The sequence below is a fragment of the Fundulus heteroclitus genome, chromosome 8, assembly GCF_011125445.2.
Source record: "Fundulus heteroclitus isolate FHET01 chromosome 8, MU-UCD_Fhet_4.1, whole genome shotgun sequence".
Lineage (NCBI taxonomy): Eukaryota > Metazoa > Chordata > Actinopteri > Cyprinodontiformes > Fundulidae > Fundulus > Fundulus heteroclitus.
In genome coordinates, this window is record NC_046368.1 from 12,253,034 (window position 1) to 12,274,650 (window position 21,617).

Below are 21,617 nucleotides of genomic sequence, written 5' to 3' on the forward strand. Positions count from 1 at the left end.
TCCCGTCCCACTCCCGAGTTCATCCCACGTTCCATGTCTCTCAGATCAAGCCTGTCAACTCCAGCCCCTTGTGCCCTCCGGCCGAACCCCCTCCACCCTCCCAGGACCATCATGGACGCCAGATCCAACGGATCGTGGCCTCCCGTCGGCGAGGTAAGGGGTTCCAGTATCTCGTCGACTGGGTGGGCCGCGGTCCCGAGGATCGGTCCTGGATCCCTGGCTCCGCCATTCCGGACCGCTCACTCATTGACTCTTTTTTCTCCTCTCGTCCATCCATGTCTTCCTCTGGGCCGCCAGGTGGCGACCCTTGAGGGGGGGGTGGTGTCAGGACTCAGCTGGCAGGGCCATGCAGCCTGTTGCCATCTTTGCTTCGTCCACAGGTGTTCGTGGTTGGCTGGTGAGCGGAGTAGACGCACCTGCAGCTCGTCAGCAGCACCGGAGCTGCACTATAAGATCTGCACTCGGACAACGGGTGGATGCCTGAGTGTTACCGTTGTGGTATGCCTACCAGCCTCGACCTCACGCCACTAAGACTTTGCTCCCACGCTAACCGCCCCCCTTTGTGTCTCCCAGGTACCTCCTCGTGCTCCTTCGTCCTTCTTCAAGCTCCTCAGTCCTCCTCGAGTCACCTTCTGGGATTCCCTCGTTCCTCTCGAGTGGAGCCTAGCTTCGCGGACGAGACGCACTTCCAACGACCCCCAGGTTCCATCCGTTGTCCTGGATTCTCCGGTGCTGCTCGGACCTCTCGCCACGCTCTCAGCCGCCCGGACACCTACGACCAACATCCAGCTGAGTCCACACTGCCGTCCTCCCCGGTCAGGTTTCTAGCACCTCGTGGTAAGCTTACGTTCACCTGACTACTTTCCTTAGGGCTTTTCCCTCCGAGAATTAATGTTCTTCCCTCACCTCCAGATCGACCTGGTTCCCTGCCGCCCGAGTTCCTGCCCGAGTTCCTTCCAGCCCGCAGATTAGCTTCGCCGCCTAGCATTCTTGCCTGTGTAAACAAATAAACCTTTTAAACTTACCCGTTGTTACCGAGTGTGTTTCTGCATGTGGGCCCGACATCTCAAGGCAAACATGACACACCGTATAATTTGTTTTAGATATGCTAAGATATGTAGCGATAGAGTATTACAGCAGCCTTGGCTTCAGACAGTAACATTACATTGGGGATGTATCTAAAGAAAAACTACTTAAAATTAGAAAAATATGGTGATTATAGCTTTAATGTTTTACTAAAACAGTCAATGACACCATTTCTACCACCACAGCACAATGTGTTAACATGTTCATCGGTTTTCACAAAAGCAATTTTTGGTTTGTTTTTTTATTAGTCAGTCATTCTTCAAATACTATTGCTCAGGGTTAGAAAAATACTACGATAAGCCCTGAAATGCAATGTTTCTATGAAAGCATTACTTCCTTAATAAATAAAACGTTGACATTTCCAATAAAGTTGCTTTGCCACGCTTGGAAGTCAAACACTCCCTCAGTATAATTATAGGTCAACATTTCCTACATGAATAAATGACCCGTGGGGGCGTTAGGGAAGAGGAAGGCATCTTCAAATCAATTTGTGTCAGAGTGACAGATGCTATTAGAACAGCAATTGTGGTGTGAGTGCAGTGTGTGCAAAATGTGACGGTTATTAGTATATTACCTCCCTGTGTCTCAGGCTGACGCTGGTTTCATATCACCTTGAATGACCTTCCACACACACACACGAATGCCCATACAACACGTACACACAGATATTACACCGAAGGGATTTCACATTAGGGAACATTCCTGCTCATATGATTGACTGCCTGGAACAAAAAAAACCTTGGAAAAAAACATCTGGGTAGGTGACAAATATGTCCCCTTGGAAGCCTTTGTATGAAGGAGACGGATACCTTGGGCAAGAGAAAAAAAAAATGAACAGTGTGTGTGTGTGTGTACGTGTGTGGAGTTATCGCCGGTGCTACACAAAGACTTGCCAGACGGCTACCCTGGTGAGTTTTTTTTTGTGTGTGTATGTGTGTGTCTCTGTGAGCATCTAAAATGTGAGTCCTTGCCAGCCACTTGACATCACACAGCCCTCTCATGGCAGGCTTCTCGGATCAGCGGCTGAATGGATAACGTTATTTACCAGCAGCTTATTTGGTCCAGGTCAGACCTCCAGTAACAGCTTAATAGCTGTTGAGTGTGGTTACGATGCAGAGGGGAGCAGCTTTATCTGTCTATACACCTTGGGCTACCATCTGCATGGAGAATGAATTGGGGGAGAAAAAAAAAATTACATTTTGACAACCCAGAGGCCAGGAAGCTGATGTAATAAAATCGTCATCTATAAGAGGTGTAGAAAATTCACACGCGTACATATATGCATCCCTTTTGTATTTCCAAGACTCTTTTCCCCTTCCTAACGACAGGTTTTTGATTGAGATTTGACAGACAATTTCCATTTTTTTCCCCCCACTTAAACGATTACATGCGTTGGTGAATACGCCGGGGAGAAAAATAAGTAAGCAAGTGTCTACCAATAACAGACAAGGTGCATCATTAGCGTTTCTAAAACAATTAGGGTGACAATTAACAACCAAGTGTTGGTAGCAAAACGTTCCAACTGATCATCAGCAAGTGGGACTCCTTCTATACTAGCATGCATTATGACAGCTTACTTTCCGTGTTCCTAGAGAAAGGGCAAAAGCTGCTGCCCATCAGTGTGCAAAAATATTTACAAGACCGTTTGGAGTTTCATAGTGAGAATGATGTGCCGCCGTGCAGGCCATGCTGCGCTCACTCCCTCACCCAAAAATCTCATTAGCTCGTCGCAAACACTGCACATGGGGTCCAGCAGGACACACCTTGTTGTCCACCATCTATATCCTTGTCTGTGCCTCTGCTCCAATACACATCTGGAAACAACTTCAACATCATCTGGGAAGCAGCAGTGGTGGTTCTAGACCAAATTTAGCAGGGGGGCCAGGGTGGGGCCAGTGTTTTTTCACAGGGGCACAGAACAAAAGATTGGGGGAAAAAACCTAAACAGGTCAACATTTCATCGTTTAATATATCAAGTAAGCCAAAGAGCCAATTGTGGCTCTGGAACTGCAGGTTGCAGACCCCTGATCTTTTCTCAATACAGCGAGAGCTTAATGTGGAACAGCTTAATTTTTTTAATTATAGTTATTTTTTTTAATAATTATTTTGTAATTATTTTGTTATTTTATTATTGGGTAAAACCATAAATGTAAAAAAATACAACTGATCCAAATGACCAGTCAGTCACGGTATCTTTTTTATCATTTATCATCCTAAGAAATCTAATATCATGTCTTTAGTACAGGGGCCATAACAGGGGCCAGGAATAGTTCTACAGGGGCACAGGCCCCTGTTGGCCCCTGTCTAGAACCGCCCCTGGGAAGCAGCAAGCAACATCAACCCCCATCCTCCACCCCCGATAGCCACATTCGCTCCACCTAAGGACATTTTCTTGGACTTCCGACTACTATTTCAGCCGGTCAATATTCAAACCTCTTTAATAGCACCTAATTACTGTTTACCTGACACATTATTTGGGTCTTGCATCACAGTCTCTACCGAAACAGCGAGTCAGCTATGGACCAAATTACAAAGTGTATTACAAAGCGAAAGGAGCGGCCATTTGTACAGCATTGAAGTGTAGCTGAAGAGGTGGGGGTGGTAATCACAAAAAGGTTGATCTGCAGAACAGCAAGGAAAATAAAAACATGGAACAAAAATAATGGAGCTAATGCTTTGGGCTAGACATTGTTCAGACCTTGACCTGGCTGGACAGAAGAGCCAAGACAAAAATTATTTACAATGAAGCGGTCAGTAAATATTTCTTCCATTTAAACTCATTTTTGTTGAGTGGCGCAGTGTTTAAAAATAGGAACAGATTGATTTGTTTTTGCTTTCGCAGAAAAAGTAAGACCTTTGGACTGATGAGCTTTGTATTTATTACGGCTAGGTTTCAGTCAAAGAACATTCCAGCGGGTTTTCACATAACAGCCCCCCACCCCCTTCAAGTCGTCTCTATTGGTGCCTCTTTTTTTTTTTTTGTTGCCAACTCCTACAATCTGCACCATAAAAGGGCAATTACCTCATAATTAGGAGCCATAAATCAGAAAGGGGGGAAAAAAAAGTATGGATATAGATGCACATCCAGCATAATTATGTACAATGAATTGTGCAGATTAACCCAAAGGGAAGTCTGCAGTTTTACCTCATAAATTCGCAGACACCCAGACAATGCCACTTAAAGCGACAGTTAAGGTTCCGCTGAAGGTCATTCGCGATGATTAAAGAGGCACCTCTGCAATGATTTCCAAATGACCCAGGGGACGCTTCGACCACTGACACCTTTTCAAGAGAAAATTACTTTATCATGCCCTGGGACACCCGACTTTAGTCAGACACTGTGACAGCCTTCAGCAAAAATGTAAAGGAAAACAGAGAGACGGCCTAATAAAGTCGCACACCAAATGTCGCGCAGATACGGGAAAGCAAGTGCGTTCGGGCAGCCAGACCGACGGCGCCGGTTAAAGACAGTGCGGGACGGAAACATAAAGGGGAGGTTGGTGAAGACATGAATTCACAGAGAAAAGCGACAGAGGCCAGCACAGTCACAAACCCTGCTGTCCGTCTGAAAACGATCCCAGTCAGCACCGGTGGGAATATGGCCCCCAACGCAATCCCAACCCTCACGTACACAACCCTTTGCAGGTCTTTCCCCAAAGCCGCTGATATGGAGGTTTTGGTAATAGCCATGCTGATTGTGTGATGGCTAATTTCACACTTTCCGACACTTTTTGTGTCTGGGCGCAATAATAACCTTAAGCCACGCAAGGCAGCGGATTTCCCCCAGAGATCAGCTTGGTTTGATTTGACATATCACACATGCATAGATTTGCACACGTACACAACAGCGCGGGGCTGGTATTTGCATATAAACTGCAGTGGCACTGGTTGGGCTTGAAGGTCACCTTCACCCATGTTTCAAGGCGACTGCAAAAAAAAATCAAAGATACATTTATAAAGCCCGAGTTAATTGACTGAAATTAAATTAAATGTGCCACCACAGAGATTAAAACAGAAACATACTGTGTAAGGGTAACCATCTTTATTATTTGTAGATAAATCTTTTTTTTTTTTTAAAAAGGGGGAAAAAAAAAATCCAAACCATTTCCAGCAAGAATGAGCTTATCATTAAATGTTGAAGCCCACAAGAATCACCCATTGTCAAATGTTTATTGTTGCCCGAGCCGTCACATTGTCGGATGTTGCATGACAAAGAGATAACCTCGCTAGATTATTGTTGCCGACATCAGCAGTTATTTTCACTGCATCCAGCAGACATTACCAGGTCTTACATCATCACGCTTAAAAACATGCTGCATTTTACCGAGGAACTCATTATCACCCTGATCTAACAATAAATTGTCTATTCCATGGTTTCTGCACCCTGCACCACTGCCAATGTGCCCGCTCCATTAAAGACAAGAAGAAATGAAAAGATAGAAAGCATGTAGTATCGTACAATATATGGGGCAGTTCAACATTTATGATAATTAATTCACTCTTCTCCAGCCCTCCGTTTCCCAATCTTCCCATAAACAAATCTGAGGTAGCTCCCTTGTTATCCTGACAGATGGTGTCTAAATCAACAAAGCGTGTCTAATTGTACTGCTTGGAAAAGCTTTTAGTTGCCTTTATTCAAGCAGTTTGTTGTCAGATTACTGAACCCAATTTTTTTTTTTCAGATGCAATCTTCTTCTCTGCAGTGGGATGATTTCAGCGGGACTGATGCTGTTCAGTACACACTTGCAGAGCTGTTGTTGCCAGCAACTTCTGCTGTCATAGGCAACATTTTAAAATAGAGATGGTAAAGATCTTTAACAGTCTATTAGAAAACAAAATGGCAACTGGTCTGTTGACTGAGCACTGTAAAAACAAGACATTCACAAAGAAATGATCTTGTTACTATAATTAAATCGGATTGGCCCGATCCAGCTCGGGAACTCAAAATCTATTTTTTTCCCCCCTTTCGATCAGTGACAATATTATATTAGGTGCTCTGATTTCAGGTGAGAAAACTATATATTAGTAACTTTCAGTAGCAGTGAGTTGTTTAAATAAAGTAATGTGAAGTGCAAAGATGTAAAAAGCTATTTAATGGTGAATATGTCAAAACCTGTCTGCTGTTCTTTCAGTCTGTGACAGCATGAGATTTAAAACAGATAAAGGGGGAAACAGAGTACAGCTAGGTGCTCCGTCTTATCCTTTTTAGCTTTTCAACATGTGTCATAACTATACTGGATTTTGGAGATTTTGGCAGCCCTTAAAAAAAAAAAAAACCTGGGTTAAAAGGGTTATTCATGAATTTTCAAAGTGACGTTCTATGACACGATAATTTGCCATAGTTTCCTTAACTGTAGTGGAAAGAGTGGGGGATGCTAACTATTCATACGTACAGCGTCTGTTTTAACTAATTACAACAGCTTAAATAGAAACTAAAAGAACTAACGGAAAATGCTGAGATCAGAGGGATAGAACACCATGTTAGCAGATATTGGTCTACAAGCTCACAATAGACCATTGTTATGTTTGGTGCCCTTTTGTTCAGGCAAACATTTGCGTTTCTGCATGGAGTTCTTTTCTTTGAGTCTACCAGATGTATCAGCTTATGGTGATTGCACCAGGATAATGTTCCAGCAACTACAAGACCTGTTGGCATGCTCAACTAAATACACACAGGAACACGGTTGTTGATCACCTGAAAAAAAAAACCCCAGAATCTAATGATGATTGAAGGGCCCCCTATTGCTCAGTCGTGTCCCCTTTTCAAGTTCTGACCGACGCATCTGGGGTCACGCGAGTACAGAAAAATTTATAAAGGCCATGAGAGTTGACCAAGTTGGTTGTCACTCTAAAAAATAACAAGTTACTCAGAATGGCTGAAGATTGCGCAGTTTGTCTTTCTCCCTTTCCTCACAGTGCAAATGTTGAGAGGGTTTTCTCACCGAGGCAGGGCCAGTCAACCAACGGGAGGAACCACTGTTAGAGATTCTACTTGTGCATTTCAAAGACAGTTTTTGCAAAGACAGACATGCTTATTTGTTGAGCAACCAAACATTGAAACTCTAAGATCAGCAAAATACGGAGAGGGAAAGAAGGAGGAGGATTTTTTTAATTTAAATACGCTTTGTCACCTATCCACCCCTCGCGACCCCAACAGGGATAAGCGTGATGGAAAATGGATGGATGTCACCAATCCAGGACTCTTTGTAAGTTTTTGTGACTCGCACTTGATCAATCTGCAGTTGGAGCTCTGCTGTTTTTAAGCAAAAGGAGGCTCATCTTCCAAGGTGTATTCCAGCTTTAAGCCTATTTGCTGTAACCCGCTATATGTTTGATTATTCAACTTATTTTAGATTCTGAAATAAATGCAGGTTCAGATTCTTAACAAAACTGTCAGATGCCCCTTTTTAGTGCAGAAACCAAGGCTTAGACTCATAAAATGTAATTTTCGTTAGCCAGCTGTAGTGTAAGGAACATTTGGACTGACAAGGAGTTCCCCTTAAAACAGGTGGCAGACCCTTCAGCTCCCATTTGGGGATGCACTATTAGTTTGTGTAGAATAAGTTGGCTTTTAGTTGCAAATCAGTTTTCTTAACAGAAAAAATATGACACTGTATATTTCAAATCAAGTCCCAGCTATTGGGATCTTCATATTAAGCATTCATTCATGAAACACCCATTTACTAACAATGGAAATGCATTTTTAGACATAGATGGTTACAATACGTAATTTTTTTTTTACAAGTTTTATTGCAAAAATATAGAATTTGTTAGGACACTACAAAAACATTAGCACAAACATAATACACAATACAATTTCCAAGACAAACCAATAGCACATCAATAGCCAAGTTTTTTTTTTTTTTTTTTTTTTTTTTTTTAACTGTGCTTTCAATGAACCACAACAGCTTTCAGTTGTTCAAAACCATAATGCGTGAGTTACCGATAATTTAACTGATGACCTGCAATAACATGAGCGCATACCTGCTTTTGTACACTTTGAGAGAAAGGTGCACATTTTTCCTCAATGATCACACAGAACACACCCATGTTCCACTTCCTGAGAACAATAAATGAAGTGGGTGGGTCTTCAGGACACAATACTTTTTTTTTTTCTCTTTTGCATAATTTTAGCTTGCGTCGCCTTTCCAAAAATCCCGTCTGTTTTTCCGCCCACAGCATTTCTTTTACCACATTATGTTTTTACATGCACAAACTACTACGATAGCCGCCCTCCTAATTAGCAGATGCCAGGATAAAGTTGGCCACTAAAAGAGATCAAACCAGGGTTTTTCATTCCAAACATCCTTGCCAACAGAAGCAGGTTTTACTCAGCCTTTAACCTGATTCAGTATCTTAATATGAAGCTTGAGTTTAATAAAATGTTGTTATAAACAGGAACACTCAGGAAGTAAGTCAACTGCAGCCATTGAAACAGACAGAATGCATGTATGCTCACTCCTTTATTTTAGAAGGTCTCAGACACTGTTTTATTCAAGATGTTCACATTTTAAAACTATTCAGACGTTAGTGCAATGTTATTGTTGTTTTAACCCCATGTGTCTGTGTGTGTACAAATACCTTTCCTGATATTAGTCATTATTGCTTCTGCACATTAACCGCAATGTAGTCACGCCTAGCATTAAACCTTCGTTCAGGGCTTTTATTTTAAGAAAAAAAGCATTACACCAATGCAATATTTGTGTAATTACTAGAGCCTCCTATGAATCTGGCTAAGAAAAGGTTGCGAACAATAAAAAAACTTTCAATTTGGGGATCTTCAGGTTCCAAATTGCGGTTTGACAGATTTAAGTTGATAATTGACAAATGCAAATTATACGTGCAGTTAAATAATATTGAAGTTAACCTGACTCTTGGAATAATACCTGGATTTGTGGCTTTCTCATCTTCCAGCAACTGTAGAACTGGACATTTTTGAATTGCGGAGAGAAATCACCAACAAAAAGATTTGTTGCCCAGCATTTCTCATCTTAACGGTGCAGTTCTATTTGCCCGTTTTAAAAACGTTTTTTTTTGTTTTTGTTTCAGTCTTTTACTTGACATTGGTGCAATAATTCAAAAACGGTGATGCAAATTTGCCTTGAAGAAGCCCGTTGACATCAAGACCTTGTGGTAACGATCTTTTATAAAAAGTCATCATCCACATACCGTCCCAACAGGTTTTTGTAAAAACCCTGTGCTTGTATCTTGAAGGTGTGACGTGCCATACACAAGAAAATGGTGCTCTATACATTAACAGTTCAATACCTTTAATTTCTTTGAAAAATATTACCGACTCTTTGTGCTTAGCTGTCAACTTTTATGTCCAGGGAAGCATTGACAGTATGAAGTGATATAATCATCATCATCATCATCATCACCAAGAAATAGATCACAATGTAAATAATTAAGAGAGAACTAAAAGGTAAATCATCTATAGACATTGTAGTTTAAAAAAAAAAAAAAAAAAAAAGACAAATATCCCATAAAGTGCAACTGAAATTAGTTCCAACATACACATTGTCTGACATTCTTCTCATTGCCTGGAGACATTGTTGGCAAAGAATGAATATTGTACAAAGTTGGGGTACGGTTAGGACGTATTGTTTTGACAGGCGCGGAAACAACAGTGCTTAGAAAATGCGAGGCACTTATAAGGCTGTATTATTCACCAATTGTTCATGCGCCACGCGTGGGATTTAAGTTGAAAATTAAGCCGGAAAGAGTGCCGGTAACAACAGCTGACAACATTACATCTTGATTTAAGATATTCAACACTTCTGCTTGTTGATCCGTTCTAATAAACAAACCTGCATAGCCACGGTAGCCTCTGAGTGCGTTAACTGCATTTCTTGTTTCTTCTCAAAATTATTTTTGAAAAGTATTTTTCTAAAAAGAAAAAAAAAATGTTTAAAAATGTCACAGAATAGTTTGAAATATTCTAATAAATAAAACATAGAATGAAATAAATTAAATCTGGAAGAGAAAAGCTACACATATAATGAGCAGACTACAGAGACTATGCAGATGCTATGCTTCCTGTAATTAATCGTTCACTTGGGACCACTTTTAATCTTAGAAACACTACCAACCCTTGCAGAACTTCAAATCTGAAACAAACCCTCTTACATTCAATCAGCTGAGATTTTTTTTTTTTTTACAGCAGTAAGTCCTCTTTTATCCACCATCAACAGTTGGCTCAAAAGCTAAACATGCTCTTCGAAAAAGCGGAACACTCCTTTAAAACCTTACATTCTTCTTGTGTGCTTTCATATGGTCAAGTAAAACCCCCTCTAGACAGAAATAACTCTTCCTCCCCCCCCAACTTTATACCAAAGCTTTACAGTAAATGGACAAAGAAATATATAAATCATCTACAAACACAGATATAGTGTGAATACTTTCTGCAGATCTGGACACTGCATTCAAAGGGGTTGAGTTTTAGTAATAATTCACAATGAAATTATTCCATACTGAAGAGAAGTGAAGCACAGGTTGGACTAATTACTGACATCATTTACTTTTAAACCATACAACGAAAGCAAACTATGTGCATACGCATTACGTACTCGCACAAACAAAAGTATGGGCCCTGAAAAAAAAAGTCCTCTGCCTTCCATTGGAACTTAAAAGAAAACACAACCACCGACAACAAAAAAAATATTTTAAGTCTCGTCTTTCTGCACATTCCCTCTGAAACCCTTGGTAGGAGACAAATGTGCTGTTAGCCCCCTCCAAGACATCCGAGCAAAAATGCGGCTTCGTAGAATCTGTCACATTTACCAACTCTGAAATGTATAATCAATGTCAAGTTGTCCACGTGATGGCAGACGAAGGAACAATGCACCCTGCTTTAAATGTATAATACATTATTTACATGAAGAACATGTACGCGGAGCTGCTAAGTAGTCCATGAGAAAGCACAATAATGAAACAAACTGTTCACAATTTTCTTTAAACAAGTACAAATAAATGATTATCAAGTTTATCAATATTGCCTTTTTTCCTGTTTGTTACTGTTTTTTTTTTTTTTTTTACAGCAGTCCTGTCAGAGTGAGGTTTATTGCGGTGTGGCACACAAGCGTGGAAGAGATAGTGTGCGGCACGGTGAACTGAACAGATTACTGAGGGTTTTCTGTGGTACCTGAAGGTTACTGTTTTCTAAGTGAAGGCTTGTTAAAAGACGGCTGAATGCACTCCTGACCGGTGAAGGCTGTTTTTGGGATCATGTCAAGGTGTCAAGACCAGAACACCAATCAAGATCCCATTAGATTGATTTGACTCTTCTGTGGGCAAAAAAAAAAAAAAAAACGTCACACAGATTATGAACACAAAATATGCAGTATTTAAGTGAGAATTCTCCAAACCTTTCCATGAAAGTCGTAAAAAGAATGATACATCATTCCACTTGTGTTTTACTTGGAGTGAGATTTCTCTCTGTTACTTCTGGGCGAACAATGAAACAATGGGAAAAGGCTCCCGTTTGTCTGTGAAATACTCTCGTATGATTCGGAGTTAAGCAAACGATCTATGTTGTTATGGCTAGGGCTTTCAAACAAAGGGGTTAGCCGTATCTGAGTCAACATTTCCTTAAAACATGCATCTTTCAAGTATCTGATTTTCAAAACAAACCAATTGAATATTAGAGTTGTTGGTCGGATGTTGATATACGGGTGATTTTTTTTTTAATAGGAAACTAAAAGTCTTTATAGACTTTCAAGCTTGTCGACTAAATGTTTTACAATCTCTGGCATCATTCAGAAGCTGGTTTTAAGGACCAGGAAGATTATTGCCACATTCTTCCAATGTATTACATTCAGGCAAAGGAACATTTCTAAAGTATCCACATGCCCAAAGAAGGCCCATTTGTTGTCTCTGTCATAGCCTTAGTTCGGCATTTTCATAGAGTTTATTACCTTTAGTCCATGACTATGTGTTTAATTGATTTGTTTTTTGTGAAGGATGGCATATGAACATCAAAGATTCCTACAGCAAGAGTGTGGATGCAGTTTTGTGGCATTAAAACCTCTCCGAGACAGGATAACAAACAAATAAGATCAATATGCTAAACCGACAACTCACACTTATAATAATTATAATCTTGGTCCAATATTTTTGCCCTGCCTGAGAACTTTTTTTTTTTTCAATTCAGTGACTTGTAAAAGGTAGTGTACGTCCAAAGCTATGGCTATTGGATACGTTCTGTTCAGACCGGGTTTGCTCGTCTCACCTGAGACAGATTCAAAAGTTCCATTTTGAGCCCACTTTTATCAAAACGTCCAACGTGGTGCAGTCAAAAAGAGGGCACCGCTTTGTTCCTAGGTTGAGGAAATCCAAACAGTGCAAATAATGTAAGAATCCAGAAAATCCAGAAAAGTCAAATGAAAAAAAAAACATCCCTTAGTCCCGGCTTTATTCGCCTTCCTCAGTCCTTCGCATAGCACCATTCGGTCCGGTTCAGTCCAGTTTGGTTTTAGCTCTGCAGTATACTTTATCGCCACGAGCTCAACACACAAAACTCACCACAACGCAGATCATCAAGTGCAGATCCATAGAACCTAGGGTTTCCTCGTCTTCAGAAAGTGCTAAGCCGTTCTAGGTCCAACAGTTCTTTGATTACATGCTAGGTCCATACATCGGTTTTAACTCGTGTGCGCATATGGATGTCTGATGGTGTGCACGCTTCTACGTATGCATCAGATGTTTACAGCAGAGCTGGTGCTGTTCATATGGACTCTCATCTCCTGAATACTTGTGATAATCTTTTTCTGATGTCCAGCCAGATTCACTCCTACTCTTCGAAGGTCCCTGCAAAAAACAGCAAAGAAATGGTGGCATGAGATTTACCGCGTGATCTGACACCAATAAAGAAATAAAAATAATAGGAGTCATCTTATTTATATAAACATATACTGTATATTATCTTCCAAACCAACCCAGAAAACATTCCAGTGCCTTCCAACATGCAAGTGGTCTTACTCTGATGTCATTTGAGCAACTGTTTCGAGCGAGGAGTAGCCTCCCTCCATAAAGAGCTCTGTGTACCGGCCCATCTTGATGGAGTCCAGCCACTCGCCGACAGTCTTGCCTCGAGTGCTGCAGTCTCCTTCTACACTGGCATGCTCAACTAACAAGTTGGAAACCCTAACACATGGATGGAGAGCATAAAAAAAAGGAATCAAGGAATGTTATCATTCTGGAACAAACATGCAGAGAATCAATGCATGGCCTGCTTACAACTAGGGCTGGACGATAATTCAATAACAATATATATCGATGGATAGACGTATATCGATGATGGGGAAAAAAAAGGATCAATAAAAAGTTCAATAGAATAACAATTTTGCTTATTTTTTGCATTCTAGCCATGTAAGTTAATATTATAGTCATTACATCCTCCCAACCAATCACAAACAGACCCAGAAACCAAGCTCCGCCCCCTTCAAAGAGTTCAGAGAGCATGTGTTTTCTTATATAAAAACTTGAAGTTTTGGTAAAAAGTTGGTTGAATAAAGGTTTGAGTTTGAATTCAGTGTTTGTGTGTTCTTTGTCTAACAATAAGTCGCTAAACAACAGCATAAAACGGCCAGGGCTGCACTTAAAATATACGTTTTCAATTTGTTGATAATTATCAATATCGATCAAATATGATTTCTATTTTATCGATATGCTTTTGTTTCTATATCGTCCAGCCCTACTCACAACCATATGATGCAAACGAGATTACAGCGAAGCATAGAGCATTTCTTCTGGTGAACGGTTTTAAACACCATGTGGTGCAAGTAGACAAAAAGGATACCATTGTTATGAATCATATGACCTGGACACACACACAAAGATTTTATGGCCCACAGCTCGACCCATCAAGTCCTGACGGATACCTGCGAGGCGTCACAGATAATGCGAGCTAGGCGCCATCACACAAAGCTGCAAACGCGTCTCCCCTCAAACGTCTTTGTCATTCAGCTCACTCTTGGTGCTGACAAATAGAGCTCCCCATGCTATCAAATGAAACATTCACAGTATGTAACGACATTTTCCATGCTACAGCAGAAACGGGAGGCTGGCGTGGAAAAAAGGTCCGGGCTTACTGGCAGCTCTTTAATCTCGACAGCTGTCATATGTCATTGCGTATTAGGCACGCCGCTAATTTATTAAGCATGCTTCAATTTGCATGCGTGTTAAACTCCACTTTGGATCTTTGCAAAGAAAAAAAAAAAAACCGTTAGGTGTCTGTAAGGCACTCATAAGCACCTTTATGCCATTATACAGACATGAATAATACATACAGAGTGGGGGAATACTAAACATTAAATCAAAGTATTGCTTTTAAAGTGACTTTTCTAATCGTTTTTTTTTTACTGAAGTACATAAAATGTCAGAGCTGATTCAATTATGAGCTTTCGCCATGAACTAATTTGTGGCAGGGAGGGAAATCTTGCAGAATCGTGTGCTTCTCGCTGGGCCATACCTGTGTGAGGAGTTGACCAACTTCTTTAATGAACTGGGGTTGCGAATAAACTTGTCGAGCAGACAAACGATCTCATCGAACTTGGGTCGACTGCTGCGTTCCCGCTGCCAGCAGTCCATCATCAGGTGGTACAGCGCTTCGGGGCAGTCCATCGGGCCAGGCAACCTGTAGCTCTCTTCTACTGCTTTTATAACCTGTCGGCGAATCGAACAGAGAGACACACGTGAGAACAGTTTCCTACATGTAGGTGTGGGGATAGTCCCATCAGGATTTATTTATTTTTTTGTCACCGATGCCAGTCCGAGCCGTTCAAGATCCGTTTCTTTCCGATACCAAGTTCCAGTTTGAGTTCTTTTAAAATCAAGATTAAAAACACATTTGTTTTGCCTGTTCTAGTTCAAACTGTTTTACTGAAACATAATTAGTTCAAGTTTGTAGTCCAACTGTTTTTAATATTTGCTTTTAGTTTCCAGTTTCCCATGTTTTATTTTGTTTCTTTTTTTCTACATTTTATTCCTACTTGCTTTTATTCTGTTTTTATTTTCCTACATTTTAATCATGTACAGCACTTTGCATTGTCTTTGTACTGAAATGTGCTATATAAATAAATTTGCCTTGCTTTCATTAAAGTTAATACAATCAGTGGTTGAAAATATGGTTTCTTTGAAGTATGAAGGAACCACCTCCATTTCATCAGTATCACATGCTGCAGTTTCCCTTTTTCATTTTCTCTTAACAATGGCTAAAACACAGGCGAGGTAAAAAAACGACAACATAAAAAAACTTAAATATCCTGACAACATGTTTAAAAAAAACACAGTTTTGTCATTTGTCTTAAAACATATGTGACTCGACATAAACTGCAACCATCTCAGTGAACTCACACCTGGTTCTTCCGTTCGGTTCAGGTGGAGCTGCAGTGCTCGGCTAATGTTAGCCTGTTTACTCTCTTTTTGTAATAATTCTGCTCGTAACATGTTTAATGTGGCTCCACGTAACTGATGGCTAACAAAAGTTGTGGAAACTCCTGCATACGCTTCCTTTGAACATCAAAATATGGAATGACTTCCTTGTCCGCAGCATTCTGATTCAGCACAAGTGAGTGTTGCTGGATCCTTGCTAACTTTTTGACAGCATCATCAAGTTTGGTCAGTAAACGTAATAGCTGCTGTAGGAGAGAGGAATTGGAGACAAAATGTATGTTTAGAACTTCACAAAAACGTCTATTCATTTGTTTTTCGATCCAAACCTTTTACTTTTTTGTAAAGAGTTGTGTTCATTTCGTATATATTTTTTAAATTATCTGATATGGTTATTAAACGTATGGCTTAGACGCCTACAACAATTCACAATAAAACCTTTCAATACAATAGCTTAAGTCACTGCTGTTAAAGGGGTCAAATGGAACAATTTATAGTGGAACAATTTATAGTGGTGTAGGGAATTATTATAGTCAAAGAAAATACTACTGATTGCAAAGCAGAAGCATATTTGAGCGATTCATTTGCTGTTTAGATGCAGACATGTGAACATCTGCTGCTCTGACTACAGCTGGGAGAAAGTGGAGGACCGGGCCGCCTGCGAGTGCTTTGGAAGGTAGACAAATACTTTTCACCTGTCCCGAAATAGTGGCAAAGTTGAAAATTTGGCAACACTGTCGAGAGCTTGCTGATGATATCTGAGCACACCAGGCAAAATCTTTTATCTTAATACTTGACCTTCCTCTAAACTCCAGGAAGAGCATAAATTACCACAACATTAAAGGATTACTTGTTTATTCCAAATGCCGCATTGCCCGGTTATTCATCTCTGCAACTAAGAAGATGCAGCACTAAATCATTTTTTTTTTATATATTTAAAGGGGAACAGAGTTGGATGAATAATAAATAAACCCCAGCTCTTTCCGTTGGTGCCTGCAGTGGAGATGAGGCAGGAGTTTTCAGCCAAACTCTGCCAGCGTAAGACACTGCAGGGAATTTATTTGTCGAGTTCACAACAGCTTTTACTTTGGATAAATCACACAAAAGACCTACATGATAACACTCCAACACGCACGGATGCATGAAAGCGCATGCATACACTTCCAACTAAAGTGTACGAAGAAAAGAAAAAAAAAAAAAAGCCCACCGCATCAAACCATCACTGCCGGCTGAGAGGGAGTACGACTACACTTTACACTAACAGGGTGCAAAGATCAGAGACCGAGGAGGGAGAAAGAAGGAGAGGGTGGACGGAAGGCAAAATGAAGAACAGAGACAAAGACGGCGTTTTAGAGAGACAAGAGAGGACAAGAAATTGAAAGGGGGAGAGAGAGAATGGGAAACAGAAGGAGACGGCTTAGAGAAGGAAGGTTTGAGCCTCCGCTTTCTTGTGCAGATCAGAGAAAATCCCGCATAACGCTTTCAATTAAACATCAAACGTCTTTGCCTCTCCTTCCCACTCATCCTCATCTTCCCTCCTCCTCTACCGCTTCTCCAGTCTTTCAGATAGACAGCCTAATAACCAAAAGGAAGGAGGAGTCTAGAGAGGTCACTAAGAGGCTGTGCGCACATATGTTGCCTGTGCAAAATGAGTGGGCACATGCAGCTCTGTTATTGTAACAGGGCCAAAGCACGCATCAGTGAAACATTTCTTTTTTTCTTTTTTTTTCACAAAACTTACATCTTGATTGGACATATCCCAGTAAGGCCTCTCTCCGTACGACATGACCTCCCACATGACAATCCCGTAACTCCACACATCGCTGGCGGAGGTGAACTTCCTGTATGCGATCGCCTCAGGAGCTGTCCAGCGAATAGGGATCTTCCCGCCCTTCAACAAAAGGAGACGCTATTCAATACACGATTCAAATAACTCAGTGGATTTAAAGACCCAGTTGTTTTACATTGTAACAACCATATACAGATGTTTTACAAGAATTCATTCAACACAACGAACAACAGGGAGAACAGACTTGAGCAGAACAGCAAAAGTGAGAAAGCAAAGCTCACAATCTGTTCCAGCGCTTAGCCAGGGTGAGCGTTAAAGTTAGTTCTTTACAGGTAAAAAAAAAAAAAAAACTTCACAATTCTGACTGGCTGATGTCTGATTGCTACTAGCCAGCAGTGCTACAGGTGGTAGGTGGCGTTAATAAATCCTCTTCTAAATGCGTTGCTCAACTGACAATGTTAAAAAAAGAAAGTGTTAAAGAACGGAGTCGGAAAATGGTGTGAACATACTTGCTGTACACACAGCTCTGTGTGGTCCACTGACCTACTTAACATGACGGGTAATAGAAGCAAACAGACGAAAGATGAGAGACAGCCGGAGAGCCAATGTGGCTCTGGTTGTATGTTTACAGTCTTCCTGTTGGAAGGTGAACCACCGCCCCAAGTTCTTTACAGACTCCAAAGGTTTTCTTTAAGGAAACATTTTTTATGTTGCTACACTTTCTTCAACTCTGACCAGGTTCCCTATTCATTTTGAAGAAAGGCCTCGCCTCAGCATGATTCTGCCACCACCATGTTTCACTTTGGTGGTGGCCTGTTTAGCGTGTTGTGCAGGGTTAGCCTTCTGACACTTGTTTGTTAGCCTTCCCTACTGGTTTGTAGAGATTTAAAAGTGAAATTTTGATCTCATCGGACCAGAGCAACTTCTTACAAATGGTTACTCTGTCCCAACATGGGTGGGTGAAAACTGAAAATGGGACTTCTTATGGCTTTCCTGAAGGCCAGGTTTGTGAAGAATGTAACTAATCGCCAAAATACTCTCAACAGATTCTTTCACCTCAGCAGTGGATATCTGCAGTTCTCCCACAGGTGGACGTAAATGTCTTGTCGAGCTTCACAACACGCATTTACAATCATAATTGTATGCAATTGGTTGAGATACTGAAGCTCACACCGAGGGGTGGGGACATTTTTTTTAGCAATAATATCGCATTTACATACATATTTGCTACATAATGTGGACAATGTCTTGGTAGGTTTGCAGTTTCAACTATTTGCCTGATAAGTTTGTTTCTTCATCTTTGTAACCAAGGCATACTTTTCAGATTTCTAAATTTTTACTACATAATCTCAAGTCCAAAAACCCCCTTTTCTTCAGCTTCAGACATATGCACGACTTTGTGTTGGTATAACGCGTACAATCTGAAGTAAATACATTGAGGTTCCTGGTTGTAATAAAACAAATCAGGCGAGGAAAAACTTTCAAGGGATGTGAATTCTTTAGCAGTTCAGGGCACTGCATGTACTTAAAGTGTTAATCCTATAATTACCACTTGCAGCTAAACAAGCTTGTCTATACACCGCATATACTCCAAGCCCTTCTTAAAAGAAGCACAGATTTGATCATCTAATCTTTGCTTATCATCTATTCCTCAACATTTGTTTGGATAATTCTTAAATGTTACATGAATGCATTTCATGCCCCATGGCTCCAAATAATTGTTTGATAAGAACAGCTGCAGATTGAAAAAAAAAAAGAAAAAGAAATGTTTCGTTACATCCAGACGGCAACTAAGAATACACTGTAATTGAGACACTTCCTACGCTAACAAATCTAGATTTAAGCACCCCATTGGAGTGACAAGTTTCACCCACTTGCATGAATTCCCTATCCAAACTGTCGGGGGCCGGAGATTGCTCTACTGATTTCCCCTCATCTTTATTATAATGCTTCCTCAGTAAAGATAAAAAAGGGTTCACAGGAACACTGCTGAGTTCCAGCAGAAAATGTGTTTTCAGCTGATGAGTAGCGAAATTAACTTGATGCAGTATTGATGAATACAGCAGCAGGATATCTTGGCGTCTGATTATTTCAAGAATGTGAGTCGTGTTATTCTCACTTGTTGGGGAATGGGAGCTTGATAACGGCGGAGAGAAAGAGACGGAGAAGGGAAGCGGCCTGGCAGGGAGAAGTGAGTGACAGGATATTTGGCACCAAGGCAGAGAGACTCGGTGCTAATTGAGTGTTGTGGAGACCGAGTCGAGTACTAATTGGCCCTCCTCTTGCAGGAGGCCGCCTGTCTCTTGCTGGCACGACGACGCTCAGTCAAGGATGCACAGCTCAATTTAAAGCCTGCTGCTGTCATCGGTGTGAGTGCATGAATATAAACATGCACATTTTGGCTAAGTTGTGTCTGAGTTTCTTATTTATTCCAAAGTGTCAGACTCTAGAGATGCAAACACAATATATGATTCATTTGGACCATTCTCTTTGCAGGGTAGGGTGATTATATGACCTACAACTTCAGTGATGAAGAACTGAGTGCACATGTTTGAATGTACTAAGAATGTTTCTCTAAGCCACGAGTTTGCTAAATTAGACATACAGATATCTGGCACATACTTGGCTTCTAAGCATAGTTGATAAGTTTTAGATGTGGTTGAGCAGACTAAGAAGGAAGCCCCGATTTCAAAATGAACACAATCCAATCACAACTGATGACCTAATGTAAGACATTATTATGCGAGGATATCAAGAGCCAATAAACACAGAATGGAGTGTAAATCCTTACCCGTGTAGTGTAAGCTGCTTCTGGATCATCTTCCAGGACCCGAGAAAGACCAAAATCAGACACTTTGCACACAAGGTTGCTATTGACGAGGATATTCCGCGCTGCCAGATCGCGATGGACATAACCCATGTCTGACAGGTATCTGAAACGATCAACACAATGGGTGGAATTAAAAATTAAGCACCGTGCATAGTTAACAAGATCAATAAAGATATGCGTGTCTCAGAACTACGGTTACCTCATGCCAGATGCGATGCCCCGCAGCATACCGACCAGCTGGATAACCGTAAACTGACCATCATTTTTCTAGAGTAAAAAAAAGAAAAGGAAGCATGGGTTTGATGATATTCAGGTCCCCTATCTTTGTGAATACCGATAAAACCATTGAATACATGCAACTGTTTTCACATAATGTTAAAATGCAGAGTATGTAGGAAAAGAAGTCAAGCGTTTCTATAATGTCTTCAATGTTTCGATCAAAGGACAATATTTGGTACAGTGCATCTCCATTGCATTGTGCTGAAACTGCTGAACAAGTCTGGTTGAATAGAATTACACGCCATTAGTTTTATAAGTCCAAAGGTTAGCAGTTTGTAGAATTGGGCCACTAAAACCAACACATATAGAAAGAAAACCGGCAGACACGAGGTGGCGATGCTACTGTGTTTTCCGGGCTGCTCTAACCACAAAGTTAATTAACCTACAGGGCAGAATCAATAACAAACACAACTCTGCACATCCAACTATAACCTTTACAATTCAACTTTTGTATGGAGGATTCCAGGAATAAAGAGTCATGCATTTTAATATCTACTTCTGTACATTTATTCAAATGAGCGGCAGCTTTTTCTATCCTTCAGGAGAGACTCTTAAGTCAGGCCACTTCAAATATGAGATGTATAACATAAGTGCTAGAGAAAATCATTAAAGCTATAGAAAAAGCACTCATACACTACACCTATCACTGCAACTGCTGCAGGCATGTTAGAAAAAAACACTCGAATGGGATTTAGCCTTATCAGCATCTTGTCCAAAGGCCATTCTCTGTAAAGGTATGGGCTTGTGTCAGAGTCTGTTACAATGGACATTGAGCCTTGTTTAGGGACGGACCTATTAGAAATGGACCTTTAGTGCACCATGTGCATGCTGTCCTGACATGGTTTTTCCAGGAACACATCCAGTTACTAACATTATCATGCAATAATGTGTACTAAAGGGACAGCTGTTGGTGAAAGTACAGGTACTAAAATGCTGCCTTGAACGCTAGCTCAATATGCTCCATTGTTAACTCATTGCCAAAATTTTCATCCATGTTCTGCAATATTTTTATTACCCAACTTTTAATTCCTAACCTTAATAAAAACAAACAAGTTCCATTGACTGTGGTCCTGATCCCCGATTTGGACAACTGACTCTGAAACATGTTATAATATGACTTTGATCAAACAGAAATAACTACAACTGACCTGATGGAAGATATTTTGTTAGAATCAAGTAACCCCATCTCCTAGAGTGAACTACGTATAGATGACATATATTACACGGCAAGATGTTAGCTTG

General features: G+C 40.7%; 2 protein-coding genes across 2 annotated transcripts in view; one reads left to right on the forward strand and one right to left on the reverse strand.

Annotated features, from left to right (window-relative positions):
• Positions 1–288: 288 nt before the first annotated feature.
• LOC118564013 lies at positions 289–4,789 on the forward strand. The gene is made up of 4 exons (XM_036140703.1): positions 289–498; positions 574–837; positions 913–998; positions 4,502–4,789. Exons 1-4 carry the CDS (start codon positions 477–479, stop codon positions 4,787–4,789), a joined length of 660 nt encoding a protein of 219 aa, XP_035996596.1. The 5' UTR covers positions 289–476.
• Positions 4,790–9,541: 4,752 nt separating this feature from the next.
• Positions 9,542–21,617, reverse strand: part of LOC105919527 (ephrin type-A receptor 5) — a gene marked incomplete in the record, with an annotated part of 77,750 nt that continues 65,674 nt past the window's right edge. The window contains 6 exon segments of the mRNA XM_036140115.1: positions 9,542–12,894; positions 13,066–13,230; positions 14,558–14,751; positions 17,219–17,368; positions 20,058–20,199; positions 20,296–20,363. Of these exon segments, the coding sequence (XP_035996008.1) occupies positions 12,783–12,894; positions 13,066–13,230; positions 14,558–14,751; positions 17,219–17,368; positions 20,058–20,199; positions 20,296–20,363 (831 nt within the window).